We start from the raw sequence: 16371 nt of genomic DNA on the forward strand, positions 1-16371 counted from the left end.
TTGGAAAGACACTACAATGCACTTGGTATTGTGCCCAATGGTGGGCTGGGGAGGATGACGAATACCACCTTTCTCACAATCTGCACACCACTGAGAACTGTTGATGGAAGATGGACTCTTGGTTGGGAAGGTGTATTTATCACCTTCAGACATCAAGCCATCATAACAGGAGGAACGGGTTCCATCTTCAGACATCTGTAGGGAATTTGAGCCAGGGTTCTGAAGTTCCCCTTATAGTGCCTCACCCTGCATCCTTCAAGAAATCTCAGTAACATTATTGTCTCACTACTTGTCATGGCTCATGGGGATCTCTTGCTGCTTTGGGGAGGACTTTAAAAGCACCTAAGGCAGTTAGGATCATGAGTTCCATTGTCTTTCAGTGGGACTTTGCCCAAAGGATTTAGGAGCTTCTTTCAAAAATCTCCCCTATTAAGTACTCTACACATACACAAAGGAAATTGACTAGTCTACTCCAAACATTAATACCCTACATGCTATCTTGTGTTCCCTCTAAGCTGTGTGGTCAGGCGGCCACCCAGGAGTTATTCAAGTGCCACGCACTTGATTAGCAGAGCCACGCACATCCAGCAGCATGTGTTCAGGTCCCTCTCCCCCCGCTGCTTTGTGGCCATGTTGCTCCTGCCCTCTGCCTTGGAGTCCCTGGCCAGCTGCTCCCGGGACTGGCTGTGCAGAGTGCGGGGAGAGGGGGATGCTGATGTCCCTTCCCCCACCCCTGTACCCCATCTCCACAGAGCATGGGCTCAGGAGCTCAGGAGCAGGAAAGCTTCTGAGGTCTGAATGAGCCTTCAAAGCCAAGAGCGAGTGCCTTAAAGAGAGAGTGCACGGTCTCTCAGAGACTTCCCCAGCAGCCAGCACAAAGAGTCACACACACACAGTCTCTCACAGAGTCTTTCACACTCACCTCCCAATACATATTTGTATTATTGTTGTTGTTACTCCTTGGTAATTCCTGCAATGCATATATATTCTCTGTAATTTTATTCTTTCAAAGCACTGTTATTTTAGTGTTTTGACTGGTCTATGCATTTCATAATTTTTATTTCTCTTTTACACTTAAATTTAATTCTTTGAGTAGTGAATTATAAAATGCCTAACCTGTCTTGGCTGGAATTATTATCCCTATGGTAACTTTTTAAAAATATATATTATATCTAGGTTTTTTGTATCTACTGGTGGCACACATCTGCAAATACCTCAGTGCACATAAAATTTATTCCGCATATGGATGGAAAAAATTAGAGGGAACATTGATGCTATCCCCCCTCTGCAGCACTTTGGTGCCAAGGTGATAAGCACCTTAGATATACTTAAGACAAAATAAATAATATCTACATTTATGGTTCCTCACACTGAGTCTATCAACTTAGTAGAAGTGCCTTTGAACTTGCCTTAAGACGGATCTCTGCCCTGACACGATGCTATTCCTTCACACAAAGGTCCTGCTTACACCCTGTAGGAGCAAGGGACCTGATGGCTACATAGACTGGGTAGTGTTTATATCTCCAAAGGTACACATAAGGCGCATCCTTCACAGTCTTAACGCAAAACAAAAATCTTAGCTACTAAGTGGCCTGAAGGAACAAGATGCCAAAGGCCGCATCACTTAGGAAGGGGCCTTGTATTATGGCAATGGCTGAAACAGGGTTTTTCTTATTTTAACTTAGCCTCTGCAGTAAATCACATCCTACAGATGCTTACAGACCCATAAGAGATGCATGGAGGAGAGTTACCTGTGGTTTGCACTGCATGTAATATTCACTGGCAAAGGATTTCACATTGCTTCACTTTTCAACAACCCAGTCAATGAATATTACACAGCACATGGGGAGAGTGGAGTGCTGTTACTCAATGGGGGTGAACTGGAACGTTGCGAGCACTAGTGTGCAACCTCACTTCCACAGGCAGGCGCTACAGATGCACTCTAAAAAAGAGAGCTCTTATCCGCTCCACCTGGCACTCAGTAAAGGCTTACATTATGTAACTGAGCTTCAGGCAAACATAATATTCCATGATGTTTGCCAGGAGAAAGACAAATGCTCCTCAAAAAAAGTGAGGGAGGAGACTGAGCAGAGTAGGTAGCTGCACAGCCCATCTGGTCGCAGCAGGTTAGTTTGGAACCAAGTTGGCTAATTTGGTTCCTTTGCTCCGTGAGCTAGCAGGGCAGAACACAGCTCCTCAGCAGGAGGATGCACACCTCACCTGGCAGGCTGGTGGAGCAGCAACATTGATGGGCTCTTGTCCTTAGCTGGGGAAGGGTCAATGAACTGTACAGCCTTTGGAGGAGGGAGATCCCAGAAGACCTCCCATGCAATAAGGGAAGACCTCAAATGAAGATTCAGGGGAAGAGACAGAAAGGCTGAGATTGCGGGAGATGAGAGAAGGAAAAGACCCAGAGAAATGTTAAATACTAGAAGAATGAATCAGTTTCTCAGTTAGTCAAAAGCCGTACAATGTGATGAATTCCCCTTAGCATAAGGAAGATCACTCTGGCGCACAAACATTAAATCGTCCCCCTATGCATAGATAAGCACACACTGCAGCCATGTCAGAACAGATATATACATAGGTATCTATAGGATACCAGGAAGTACAACTCAACTAGCCAGCAAACAAGACTCGGGCTAATGACAGATCTGTAACACTGCTGAACTAATCACTTCCCTTTCTCAGGCAATAAAACTCAAGTGACACAGTGATCTAAGGTGGCAGTTACCATGGCGAAACAAGCAAGGGTGAACAATCGGGTGACCCAGCAGCTCAAGACCCACTGAAAAGAGGCTGTGAGTCAGCTCATGACAAATGCATGTAAGCAACTTTGAATCAAATACAACAAAAGAAATCAACGACGTTGCTGTTTTATCTGAACATCCTCTCATCCGAACAACATACAGCCCACTAATGGTACCTTTTAAGAGCCCACTGGGCTACAAAACATATTAGTTCACCATTCTGCCTGCTCCTCAACTTGGTAGGAAAGTTTATGGGAGGAATCACATCACAGGGATAAGACACCTTCCTCCCACTCTACAAATGAGAACAAGCAGTAAAGGAGACTCCAAAGGACACTGCCAGAAATCCTTATGGTTTAAACCAGGACATTTTGAATACAGAACACAACAGAGAGACACTCTCCCTTGCAACATGCAAAGCTGCAAAACACCCCCTGTGCTTAATACAATTAACAAGAAAAACAGGGTATGTTTAACGCAAACCAGAAAAGAACACGCTTCATTTTTTATCCCAGGACGCAGGTGCCAAGAGGAGTGTGTGACCTGAATGGGGCCTTCTCCTGCTCTCCTTGCGTGCGTGTGGGACATTGGAGTTTACACAGCATGCTGAGGATCTGTAACCTGGGCACGCTTACAAACATTACCACCACTACACACAACTGCAGGAGACACAGTAACCTGGGAAGTGTTTCCTTTGCTGAGCAAGTGAAGGGCAGAATGCCTTGCACCCAGGAGAAATATTAATCCTAGAAAAGGTATATAGAGAAGTCTGTTCTCCAATTACATAGAGAACATTTCTTCAGGTTTCTAGACCAATCAGAGGCCCCCACAATTAATACCTCCTGCCAATGCTAGACAAAATTCATTTCCAGCATTCACTTCTATGCTGGATAACAGTCCCCTACATGGATTACAATGTGCTTCTTGTCATGCACACAACGTGCCCCCCAAGACCACCCCACAAGTGCTTACAGATATTTTCAGGCTGAAATTAAGCAGCAAATGCATTGGGGATAATTATAAAAGTCTTCCACACTCAACGTGCTTTGGGCTGAGCATCATAAGTTGTTATTGCAAAATGCCTTCAAGGCCTGTAAATCCTAACCCCTCTGCCTCAAAGGAGGTAAATGGCAGAAAGCAAAATAGCAATCCATTGCTCTTCCAACAGCCACATGGATTTTAACAAACAGCTGCGGTGAAGTAACTGCTGATCATTACTAGGCTCTACACCGTAGATATATTAGTTTAATGAAAGGATAAAGGAAGAGGGACACACAAGAGCAGAAAAACTCTAGACGTTGATTCATCATTCTGATCTCACCAATGGGGGGTCTGCTTAGGTAAAGCTAAGGGCCTGCTGCTCCCCTCTGATGCATGGCAAGAGGGGAAGGAGGCATGAGTGCATTAAGAAGAAGAAATGGGAACAGGTGTCACTGCAGTAGAAACTGGCAGCTCTTTGGTATATGTCACCTACACGGACACATGGATCTCTGTGCAAAGTGAGAGCAAATCATGGAACAACCAATCTAGCATGTGCCCACAGAACTCCAGCATTATAGTAAGTCTGTCCAGGAAATTAACACTAACCTCCCCTCCACAACTTCCAGACCCCTGTAAGGGAGCAGGAGCAAACAGCAGGCAAGGGTCAGCCACTGGCAGGAGGGCACACGAAATAACCATGCTGCCAACATTTCTTGGGGCAAGGGGCCTGGGAGAAGTTTAGTGTGGCAGGCATGATGAGTACTTTCAAAATCAGTCATTTGCTCCAATTTTCCATTGGTTCTCCTGTCCACAAGTTTGACAAGTCACACACCTTGTCCCACACACATCACCATCAGCCCTATCTCACAGAGCGAAGAAAACATCCACGTAGCGATAGATGCATCTTTTTGCTTCTCCCCTTCTATCCACTATAATGACGGAAGGGAGTGCAAGGAGAAAAACACTCTGCCCTCCTAACATGCACTGGAAGGCTTGATTTCACTATTCACTGAACACAGTAGCTCCACTGTAGCTCAGATCCCTGCTTCATTTCCTCCCAGAAAAAGCTGATCATTTGGTGCCCAAGAACAAGTCCAGGGGGTTTTAAATGAAGCCAGCATTTATCCTGAAGATGAGAGAGCTCTGCCATGGAGTCACATTTCCTACAACGGACTGCAGCCCCTCAGATAGATCCAACTTAATACCAAGAAGCAGTGTCCTAGTAATTACTTCTTTCATGAGGCTGCTCCTGAAGAAGCCAGAGCACTAATCCCACAGGGAGGAACACACCACTGTGCCTGGCAGGCAGCATTGAGTATGTTGTACATGAAGAAGATGAAAGAAGATCGACCTTATATACACAAGGGACAATTCACCTTCCCTCAGGTTTTAAAGGATGGAAAAGTTTTTTTGGAAGAAGCCACATAAATCAGCAGCATTAAAGACCAACATAGATAAGTCCTCTGAATATATCCTGCATCTCACCAAAGAAGGCCAAGATTGCCATGTGAACAGGGAAGAAGTCTCCACCCTCAAAACGCAATGACGCAGACAACTGACAATGAAACCAACAAGAGCAACAGCTACCAACAACATTAAAACAGAGGCGGCCAAATGCAACCCAGGGAGTTCTGCAAAGCAGCTTGCAGCCAACCTTCTCTAACACAGAGGTGCAGACCCCTGGAGTTCCAGTTTGCAGCCAGCAATTCTCCATCCTGACCTGAGCAAGCAGGCAGGAGGAGGGCGATTGCAATATTTCCCATTTCATACATATTGGAGGTGACCTTTGCGCTACTAGCAAGTTGCCAATGCAGCCATGAACTGAGCTGAGTTTGGCTGCCCCTGGATTAAAGTGACCTCTTTGTGCCATTAACCCCTGAAATGTCGCCATGCTAATTAGAAATTGGGATGTTTTAATCCATTTAGCTACAGCTGTGAAAACTGTGGGGTGAGCAGTGGTATGAAAGGCATCCTTCCATCACAGAATCAGGACAGCACAGGAGAAGAGGGAAGTTTCTTCACCTCAATGCATTCAGTAGAAAGCCTCCTTGGAAACCCAATACACACACCCATGCTACATTTACTGGACAAATAGCTGGACCTGGTAAATCTGTGATTTGGAATCTGGAAATACAACAATAAACCAAATGCTAGTTTGTATTAAGTGAAGGGAACAAGGAAAAGAGTTGCCAAATTTTATCCCGTCAGTGTCAGCGTAAGTTTCCTGCCTCTATGAAAGACCTCACTCCTAGCACGGGAGATGGCTGTTGGGTAGTGGGGCTGTGGCACTCCGGGGGGAATAGCTTGGGGAAGTTATTAGTTCTTGGTCTAGCTATATTATTTGATTTGACTGGGGTAACCAACAGGTTTAGTTATTAGTATATTGTTAAAAGATTATCCAGGGCATCCAAGCCACTGCATAAGTACTCTTATTAGAGTTTGTACAAAATCAGATACATTCTCAACCTGGTGACATGACATTTTCTCCCTAACAACTCAGTCCTGGGCCCCACCCAGGAAGAGATTAAAATGGTGCAAGCTCCGTCTTGTGGGGACGGAGAGATGACATTCCCCCGTCCATCCATCATACAAATGAGCTCAATTTGGACTCAGAGCTGAAAGGATAGTTACCAGCCTCACAGCAGGTATCACTGATTAAAAAAAAGTTTAGGATTTTGTCCTAAATTAGAGGCCATTTTCCCAAATTCTGTCAAGCACCACATACTGGTCACCCAGGAGGGTGGGATGGGGGAGCCCTAGCTGATCCAAGTCTCACCAAAGTCAGGGGGAGCCTTTCCACTGATTTCAGTTGGGTTTTGATCAGGCTCATGCTGAGGAACACAACTTGCCACAAATTAACCACTAACGACTGTTGCAATGAACAGGACGCTGTCACGACTGGGAAGTTCTGACAGAACTGGCCTAAGAACAGACCTTGCAACGTTCCCATCGAGATGGTCATCTTCTAGACATTCTCCACACACGCTGCCAGCAGGATGATCAGAAGACATCATTACACAAGGGGCCTAGGAGGTGCCTCCACCAGGATGCACGTGGCGGGATGGATAGACTACCCAGGTGACTGCTGGCGCCCTGTCATAGCGGGGATGAGACGTGTGTCTGGGGCCTTGAAACTTTCCCTCTGTGCTGCCAGCACTGCAGAGTGCAAGCAAGTATTGGAGGGGGGAAGGGAAGAATACATATGCCATGCCAAGGGGCAGCCTGCGCATTTCCCCAATTGGACCCTCTCAGGTGTGTGTAGGGTAACTTCCCCGGATTCCTACATGAAACCTATGTGGGGTAGGAACACTCCCTAGGTGCCTACAGGTGCCCCATCGCAAAGTGAGGGATGGGAACCTTACCTGGCCTTACCTCTCCTATTTGAACAAAAACAGACACCTGCTCCAGCGTCTGTGGATGTTCCAACAGGAAAGTGGTCAAGCTTGACAAAGCCCTGGCTGGGATGATTTAGTTGGGGATTGGTCCTGCTTTGAGCAGGCGGTTGGACTAGATGACCTCCTGAGGTCCCTTCCAACCCTGATATTCTATGATTCTACCCAGATGGAGAGGAGCTTCCCAGGTGCCCAGGGCTGTCCCATCAGTGGACCCTGGCCACTGCAGGTAAGACGAGCTGAGAAGAGGAGAGCTGGGTGCATACAGTGGTGATTTAGTCACTGTGCTGTTCACACCAAGTTATGTACAGGTTTTCCCATGGTAGTGCGTTTTACATGGAAACCATCATGGTGGCAGTCAAAGCATGGGTGGCAACACGGAAGGGAAGTCAGATTTTAGCCTCACCCACTGTGAGAGATTCCATTAAAATGGTACAAATTCCAGAGCTCCCCTGCAGGCATCTTTTTTGCCAGGTGACCTCATCGGGGACACCAGCAATACTGGCGTCACATCAGCCTGTGCACATTCCCATTGGCGTTAAAAACCAGAAGCTATAGGAGCATTTCTACAACATTTAGCACCAAGTTTTTAGAACAGGAACATGCTCAGACTTTGCACTGTTATTGTAACTGTAGATATACACACACACGTGCCACATCTAACAGGTGGGCTGTATGCACATTCATACAATTCTAAAATTGTGACTCAGTTTTTAAGTTGTATGGTTCTCCTCTGGCAGGGGAAGCCAGTCTTTAGGCAAGGAAGCCAATGGTATTCCAAAGTATGAATGGGTTAGATCACTACAGCAATTTTTGCTCACATGCAAAACTGAAAAGGAGGTGGGAAGCCATTCTCCCCCGACCAGGGGCTAAGTGAGAGGGATCTAGTAGAGGGCAGCACTGAACTGCGATCAGGTAGTTGTCTCCCAGGTGATCAGTCAGTTCCCTGAAATTTCCAGGGAATGGGTGATAATGGTAGATTTCAGTTCTTCTTGTCTTCTGTGATTTACAGCTTTTGAGGGTCAGATACTTGCATGGTGCCCAACAGCAACAGACTCAAACAATCAGATCTGAATTACTGCTACAGTTGGGAGCTTATTCCGTGAGAGAAAGGCTAAGAATTTTTTTAAATTTAGAGTTCAGAAACATCTAGGGTGACTAGACGTCCTGATATAATCAGGACCACCCCAACATTATGGGCTGTGTCTTATATGGGCAACTATACCCCACCCCTCTGATCTCTGAAAAATGTCCTGATTTTTCACACTTGCTATCTGGTTACCCTAGAAACGTTCAGATTTACGAGGTGCAACTGTGCATAGGCCACCCTTGCAAATGCAACTCCAACTTGCCAAAGGACAACATGAATACAAAGAGAGACACATATACGAGGAATCCCCCCCATGCGGATGAGCCACATAGAAAAGTAGCGGGCAAGTAGCATTTGAACTCATCAGCGCTGCATACCCAAGGCCTCGCCCATAGCGACGCGTGTTTGTCTCTAACTCAAACCCTGTGTACAGGGGACAGATACAATTACTGTGCACAGACAGGGCAGTGAGGAGTTTCACACTAGCAGAGCTCTTTCCAACTGTGAATATAAACCCACAAAGGCAACAACCTGTACTGGGAATCTTTTTCATCTCCAAGCCTTTAAATCTAGCCAATCTGCAGGTGTGCTCAAGTTGAAACGGCAGAACATTCAGAGCCTCTTGGCTCTTTCACAGAGGCATTGCAAAGCCTTTTGTAAGTTTCTGGGAACACTAACATATGAGCGACAGTGTCGTGTAAAAATAAGAGCTGATCTTCTTTTGAACCATTTCAAAAATCACTGACTCTCCACCCGCCCCCAGCAAAACAATATTCTTCTAGCAGCATTCGACCGAAGTGTAAAGCAACCTGATTGGCTTCCATGCATCCGATGGCCTCTTCCAAGAGTGAAAACTCCACGCAGACATAGCCATAGTCGTAACCTGGGGACAGCATTTAAATACAGACGGGAGTTGTGTTAGTGCCTTGTAATACAGAAGAGCCACATTTAAACACCCAATTTCCCCTTCCCTCAATCACAAACCCTCCTACCACCACCCCAACCTCTCTGCAAAATAAAACACAGAAAATCAGTGGCTGACACTCGGGTGCTGTTTAGGTCCGTGGAGTTGAGCTCAAGTTTTGGTTAGACACAAAGATGCTCTAAGAAACTCCCACTTCCCCTTCTGAAACAAGACAAGTGTGAGACCCCCTCCTTAAAACAGGTAATAGTGTGAGCAATGCGCATTTTTAAAAAAGAAAGACAAGACACTGAGTCAGGTTTATAATAACTAGGAGGCGCAGGCTGCTCTGAAACAAACATTGATTAATCCACAACAATAACTTTAGTGCAAAGCTGGCCAGCGTGTACTCTGTTTTTCTGAGTGACTAGTATTGTAATCCTCAGGATGCCTCCAGGAAAGAGCTAAAGTGCATCCTTGGCCTACATTAACTTTTGCTCTTTAACAACTGTTTTTTGAGTCTCAAAGTCCTTTGCACTATGAGCAAAGGCACAGAAGCAGAGCTGAAAATTCCAGCCTCTTCTCACTGTGGCTTTTAAGCGAAGCCAGTGCATTTCTAGGCATGTTTTGTACATTTCACAAAAGGAGGTGGGGGTGGGGGTGATTCAAAGTAAAAACACATCTTCATAGCACAAGAAATATAAAATGCCATTACTCCTTTTCTCTTTTCTGAAAAAGCCCTTGGTCAGGCGTGAGGGATTTTATTTTGTAGTCCAACTGTCTGTGCAGTAATGCAGATGTTTCATAAAAAGGGTAGGGTTAATGTTACTTGGTACAGAATTAAGGCAATTTCTATAACATTTCACCCATCCCTCTCCCCAGACAGTTCTTTCTGATGGATACCCTTGACCTGGAAGAAGTGCTTTGATCCCCTCTTCCTCCCATACTTTGTGGTTGACTGATCAGTAGGTTTGTGGAGAAAGCCCATCTTTAGGCACTGTCTTGGTTGAGTGCTCCAGTTCCCACCCTCCCAAGAGCATCCTGCAGTGCCTTTATCTCCAAACCAGCTACGATTCAAAAGGTCTCATTAAAACCATGAATGATTAAGAGGAGAACATGCTGAACTAAAACAAAGGAAATGAACTGCATGACGCATATAGTCTGAAATTCTGCAAAAGCCAATGCATTTCCGCACCGTTCATTTCAGTACAGGCATGGTATTCCTTACCCTCACATCTCAAGTGCTTACCCACTCCTCGGCTTTCCCAGTCCTTTCCTGGCCTGTGGTAGGGCAGTGTACCAGAAACCCAGTATCTGGCATGGAGGGTCTCAGGTCATCCTCTCCCTTTGTCACCCTGGGCTCCCTCAGTTATACCTTTCAGATGACTTGGATACAGTACATTCCCTGCAAAGGTATTTATGTCCGTGTCCTTTTTCCTGGGAGATGCCAGTCTCTTAGGAAACGTCCAGAGTGCATTAGCCAAATCCATTCAGACTTATATTTGCTGCACTGGACATTTTTGGTTCCTGTATTTCTTGTATCATATTTGCAACATCAAAAGTTCTTTTGAAGTCGAAGCCACACAGTACAGTTGTCTCCTGACTCAACTTCACATCTTACTACCCAAATTTCACACTCACACACTCTGCGCCTTGTTCTAGCCCAGCAACGCCGGGTTTGCATGTTTATTGTCCCAAGTATCAACCTGAATCCAGCTCCCTTTCTGCCTTGCATGTGAGCTTCAAAGAATAGGGCCTTGTATAGTCATATAATTCTCTTCCAAATCTCAGTTCTATTCTGTCAGTAATTAATATTTACTAGAGATTACCATCATCCATCATACTGTGCAAATGCAATTCAGATAAAAATTGCAGTTTGGGATTTAACTCGGTGAATGAAATCTAGGCTGGCACAGCACAAAAGCAGAATGGAACCAGTGTCGTACGCAATATATAGCAAGCACCTGGAATTGCAGACATAAGATCAGGCACTAGAAGAGACACCCAAGGTGAGAGGAGGAACAGAAAACAAATTAAGCCAGATGTTCCTGGAGCATCAATTCTGTTCTGCAATGCCTCAGTCGCATCAGGGCACCTTGCAGGGGAAAAAGCAAGTTCTTTGCTCCTAAGAAGAGGCAGGGCTCTGAAAAGGAGAGTCACTAAGAAGAAGCATTGCTGCCCCTCACTGGGAAACTACTTTGCACTCAGAGCAGACTCTGGTTTAATTGTTCACTGCATAGTGTTGTGGCTTACGTGATACATTTTTTATCGTGTTCAAATCCAGAACCCCACAATCACACACACACACCTCTTTCAAAAAGGGCTGCAAGAATGGCATTTGCAAGCACTTAACCAAGTCCTGATTCAGCCTGTTGGAAAGTATTTCAGAGAGTTGCTGTAATCAGAGAGGCAAGACCAGGATGCCAGATGTCTAATCTGTGTATGTATATAAAGTAGACTGTGTCTACTGACAGGAAGCAAGATTGCACTACGTTTACCTCATGTTTTTGCCTCCCTATTGGCCCAATCCTGATTCAAATTCCTGTAAAGCTAACGGGCGCTGCAGGTGCTCAGCACCTCTCTGGCTTTGGCCCCACACAACAGATCTGACTGAGACTAGGGGAAGGATGTCACAAACAGAAGCCCATGCCAGTGATAACAATGTAAAGAACACCCAACATTTGGAAGAACGTATGCTGCAGAGATAAGAGCCATTTCAAACACACTAAATGGAGAAACTTAAAGAGGTAGATTGTGATCTCGAGAGAAGGTAAGTGGAAAACATACAAGTGTCCAGTAAAGCGGGACACAGGGGAGGGAAAACTCGGCAACTCTGGCAGAATTTTGATTCACCTGCTGTTAGCTCTCCCTCCCTCTTGCATCCTTGCGGTAAGGAAAAAAAAACAATGGGGAACTGAAAACAGCGTGGTGCAGCCCTAGGATGTCCAAGCTGTGCCCAGAGAAAGCTCCAGACCAGATGTTCAGTTTGCGAAAGGCCATGAGAACTGAAATCATGTCAGAAGCATTTGGGGTGATCCTCTACAAGTCACCCATGTGCAGAAGCTACTAAATTAGTCACAAAAAAGAACAGAGCAAGTAAAGTCAGGAGTGTGACGTTTCAGACTGCTAACAAAGATCAGCAAGGGAAAGGGCTGAGTTTTCTGTCTCTGCCCTGCCCCCAATATGATAGGCATGCTTAGTGTTATGAACTATGCCAAACAGCATTAGCATCTGACTAAGGAGACTGCCCCTGGCCAAAAGCACAATAAAATCAAATGCAGGAGCATCCTTTCTGACAAAGCCAGAAGAAAGGGTGCAGTGTGTTCCAGTCAATTTGCATAAATAGCTATAAGCTAGAAACACAGGCTGACAGGGATGCAACAAAGCTATGGGATTCCTTCCACGTCCCCTAGAAAGGCACCAATCAATTAGATCTGGTAATTGTCTGACTCTATACATTAACTGTTGTACCCAGAGCACCAAACTCAAAATGAAAACCCAAGACTCAGGGAGTAGAGACATTTTTTGAAGTGCTAAAATCAAAGATGGCCAATAAAAGTAGAGCAGCAGCACAGTCACAGCAGACCCATGCCATGGCCTGTTTGAACGTGAAAAAATTATGTTCACATCCAATAGTTTGTGTTAAGATCACATGATAAAATCCAAAGTTGTCTTGACTTGATCTTTCACCCACCGATTAGAACGAGGGGAGGAGGAAGCATTGTAAAGACCATCTTAGGTCTAGTCAGAAGGGAAGAGGGCAGTTCTAGGCTGCTATCACAGTAGCCGCTAATGGTTCATTTAAATATGAAGCAGGTTTTTTGGAATGCCTGGCTTTTCTCTCTGCTGAAGAATTCTTCCCAGCACAGGGGCCTGGGGCAGGAGTTGAGCACCCCCACCCCACCCCCACCCGGGAACTCTCGAAGTTGGTGCCTCTGGAGGCAAGGGATTTAGCTCAATTTCCCCAGCACCATTCTCTCATGGGAGAATTAGGGCCCAGGCAGGCGTGATCTCTTACTACGAAGGACAGGCGCTCACACTTGCCACCAATCTAGAACCCTATGGAATGAAAGAGCCCCAATGGGAGTGGCGGTGGGAGCAAGCCAGTGAAGGAATCCATGCAGCAGGAGTTTGGGATCAGGGAGTCATGACTAAGGAATAGTCTCCTCCAATACCAAAGGAAACCCCAATCGCCTAGAAATCTTAATTCAAACTTTTAAATACACTTCAGAAAAACTTGTCCACTAAAGTGAGGATAAAAGATTAGGCAAAAGTTTGACACTAAATTTCCAAGTGACAAAAGCTTCTTCTGAATTTGTAATAGTCATTTGGCAAGAAAACTGCTTGCACAGGCATTAAAGCATGCCATTTAATTTTTTAAATCAGCAAATTTTACTAAGTATGCAGATATATACCAGAAAGTACTATTAACTTTAGCCATTGAAATAACTCATTAACATTGTAAAAGTACTACTTAACCTTCATACAGACCACTGAATCCATTCCACCTTCTAGACTTACAGACAGGAGATGTTTGGCTCTCAAACATAAGATGAAACCATTCCTCAACATCTGCAATGCTAGAAATAAATATCTAATACAGTGCACAAGATTGAGCTCTAATCCTTTAATCTTCCATTGGTTTATTGGATATTATGGATGAGTTCTGGGTTTAGCGATATTTTAGTACCTTTCTTTGTATTCTCATTTTTATATCTTTGGGTCCACAGAATTCAGTAAAGCTTATTAAACAAATTTCTTAAAGTCATATCTGTTTAAGAGTGACACATGAAAACTTCCAGTGTCTATTTGGCATATCACTAACTATAGTGTTAAAGACACAATCCTCTAATTTGGTCAAAATTTAGATTTATGATCTTTATGAAATTTAAGATTAATCATTTTTTTTAATTTCAACCAAACTGTTTCAAAACTCAAATATTTGGAGAATTTGAAAGTGAAATGGACTATGATGAGAGTGAAACTGAATTCGCTGATTCTCAGTGTCAACTAAAATAGACAAAGTAAGCCAGGGTATGTAGTGAAGAGTAAATTGGAATTTTAAAATGTTTTAGGCTTTAATAACCCAAGATGTTATCTGTAATGTAGGTAAGGAAATTTATCTCAAGTACATCTTAAATTGAGTCTCCCCTTTAACCATCTCAGATTATTCCTTACATGAGATAGATGACATTTGCAAAGAAAAAATCATGCTATTTTGAACTTTAAATCCACTATAAAGAGCATCGTAGAAAGACAGGAGTGAAAAGAGATTTTTTAGAATAAACCCCCTGTTCGTCCCAATGATTAAAAAACTGCCTTGATTAACATTGGCACAAATACTTAAAAACAGTGTGAGTTAGTTGTGAAGTAGTAACTAGAGAAGTAACAAGAGGCATTTTTGATGGCCTCAAATTTTGGATCAATTTTACTAAAACCTGCTTCATTTTAGTCAAGTATGACGAGCTACCAAAATGTGACACTGCCTCCTCCCTCAGCAGCCTTATTTCCAAAGTTGAACTAGAGACCTTCCAAAGCGAGACTGCCAATAGCCTCAGGGCATGTCCAGACTAGAAGAAATGGCCAGGTTTTAATGTGTTAGCCCACAGCAGATGCATTTTAACTAGTAAATTAAACCCCATTTTACACCTAGTGTAGACTGGAAAAGTAGTGGTTTTAAAAGAGTTAACACCGACCACAACGTTATCAACTCTAGGCACTAAACTGTATTTAACATCATGTAAATTTTTCAAAAGCATCTAAATCCCATTGTCCATTTATGCCAGAAGGAAGACACTGGATGTGGTTTAACTTTATTCTTAAATGTCTGGGAGTAGCTGGCAGATAAAAGTGTACAGTGCAGGTAATCCCATAATCCTTTCAATATATACCCTGGGGGTTTCCGTTGGCCCTCCACCTTACCCATCCTGGGACCTCACCATCCCCACCATCGAATGTGGGTTAAGGGAGACTATGGGGGGGAGAGTTGGTTCCCTGCCATACCAGTCATAGGAGCCCTGAACTCCTGTTTCTGCTCCTTTAAAGAATATCTCCTTTAAATGTTTTACCAATCCATGTATCTGGTCACTGTATCCCTAGAGAGTACCTGCACTGGACATCCGCCACGTTTAAATTACAGGTTGCAACTTCATAGCTTATTTCCTTTTCATGTTTGCCCCAACAAAGCCCCCGCAAACCTGCTGTCAGGAAGGCAAAAAACCCTCCACTTCACCTTGGCCAATCTGGAGTTGAGGGAAAAATTCCTTCCCAGCCCCCCCGAGGAAGAAGCAACTAAGGCAATGCCCACAGCAGATGCTGACAATACCCAGTATCTCGCCACTAGCATAGCTCCTTCGCTTAGTCCAGGTAAAAGAGGACTTTTCCAGCACTGGCATGCACCTATACAATCTCCCTTCTGCTGGTCCCTGGTGGATGAGGGAGATAGGTCTGAGTCACCACACTAACCTGCTCTGCAGCAGAAAGTCACTTCCTGGCTCTCTAGCCCGTGAAGGGAACACATATTTTCCAGTAAGCCAGACCAAGGCCATCACCACTTAGTGTGTGGTAAGGTTATTGTCCAACTATGCCAGAAGGAGGACAGGAGACACTGGATGTGGTTTAATTAGGCCTCAATTTTATTCATAAACATCTGGGAGTAGCTGGTAGAAAAAAAGTGTACAGTGCAGATAATTCCATAATCATTTCAATATATACTTAAGGGGCTTCCGTCAGCCCTCCTCCTTATCCACCCTCGTCCCCAGCCAACCCGCTGCTGGGACTTCACCATCCCCCCCCCTCGAATGAAGGGTAGGGGGGCTACACAGGAAGGGGGTTCGCTCCCTGCCGTACCAGTCATAGGAGCCCCACACTCCCATTTCTGCTCCTTTAAAGAATACCTCCTTTAAATCCTTTACCAATCCATTTTATCTGATCACTGTATCCCTTTCCTACAGAGCACCTGCACTGGACATCTGCCACAAGGAGACACCAGCAATTAGCTTGACTGCCTCCCCCGAACACCTAGCTGGGTTCCCAGACATCTCCTAATGCCCTCTTTAATATCAGCCAAAAATATGTCAGCTCCCAAATCTGACAGGTGGACCCCATCCTCCCTGAATAATTCTGGTGCCCTGTATGCTATGGCTGGGTGCGAAATTACCAACCCCCCTATGCCAGCCATGAATTTGGCCACCTCCCTATTCACATACCTCCTAGCCTTGTCGACCCGGGGGGGCTTCAAAGCTCCATCCCACACTC

The 16371-nt window shown here is 44.8% G+C and overlaps 1 protein-coding gene across 4 annotated transcripts in view; it reads right to left on the reverse strand.

Moving 5' to 3' along the window:
- RBM6 (RNA binding motif protein 6) overlaps window positions 1-16371 on the reverse strand; it is a 132247-nt gene that overhangs the window by 73243 nt on the left and 42633 nt on the right. For all 4 annotated transcript variants that reach the window (XM_007052677.4, XM_043552369.1, XM_043552367.1 and 1 more), the window contains exon 6: window positions 9023-9096. In XM_007052677.4, coding sequence (XP_007052739.1) covers window positions 9023-9096 — 74 coding nt within the window. The remainder of the gene's footprint in view (window positions 1-9022; window positions 9097-16371) is intronic.

The sequence above is a fragment of the Chelonia mydas genome, chromosome 7 (genome assembly GCF_015237465.2).
Source record: "Chelonia mydas isolate rCheMyd1 chromosome 7, rCheMyd1.pri.v2, whole genome shotgun sequence".
NCBI lineage: Eukaryota > Metazoa > Chordata > Testudines > Cheloniidae > Chelonia > Chelonia mydas.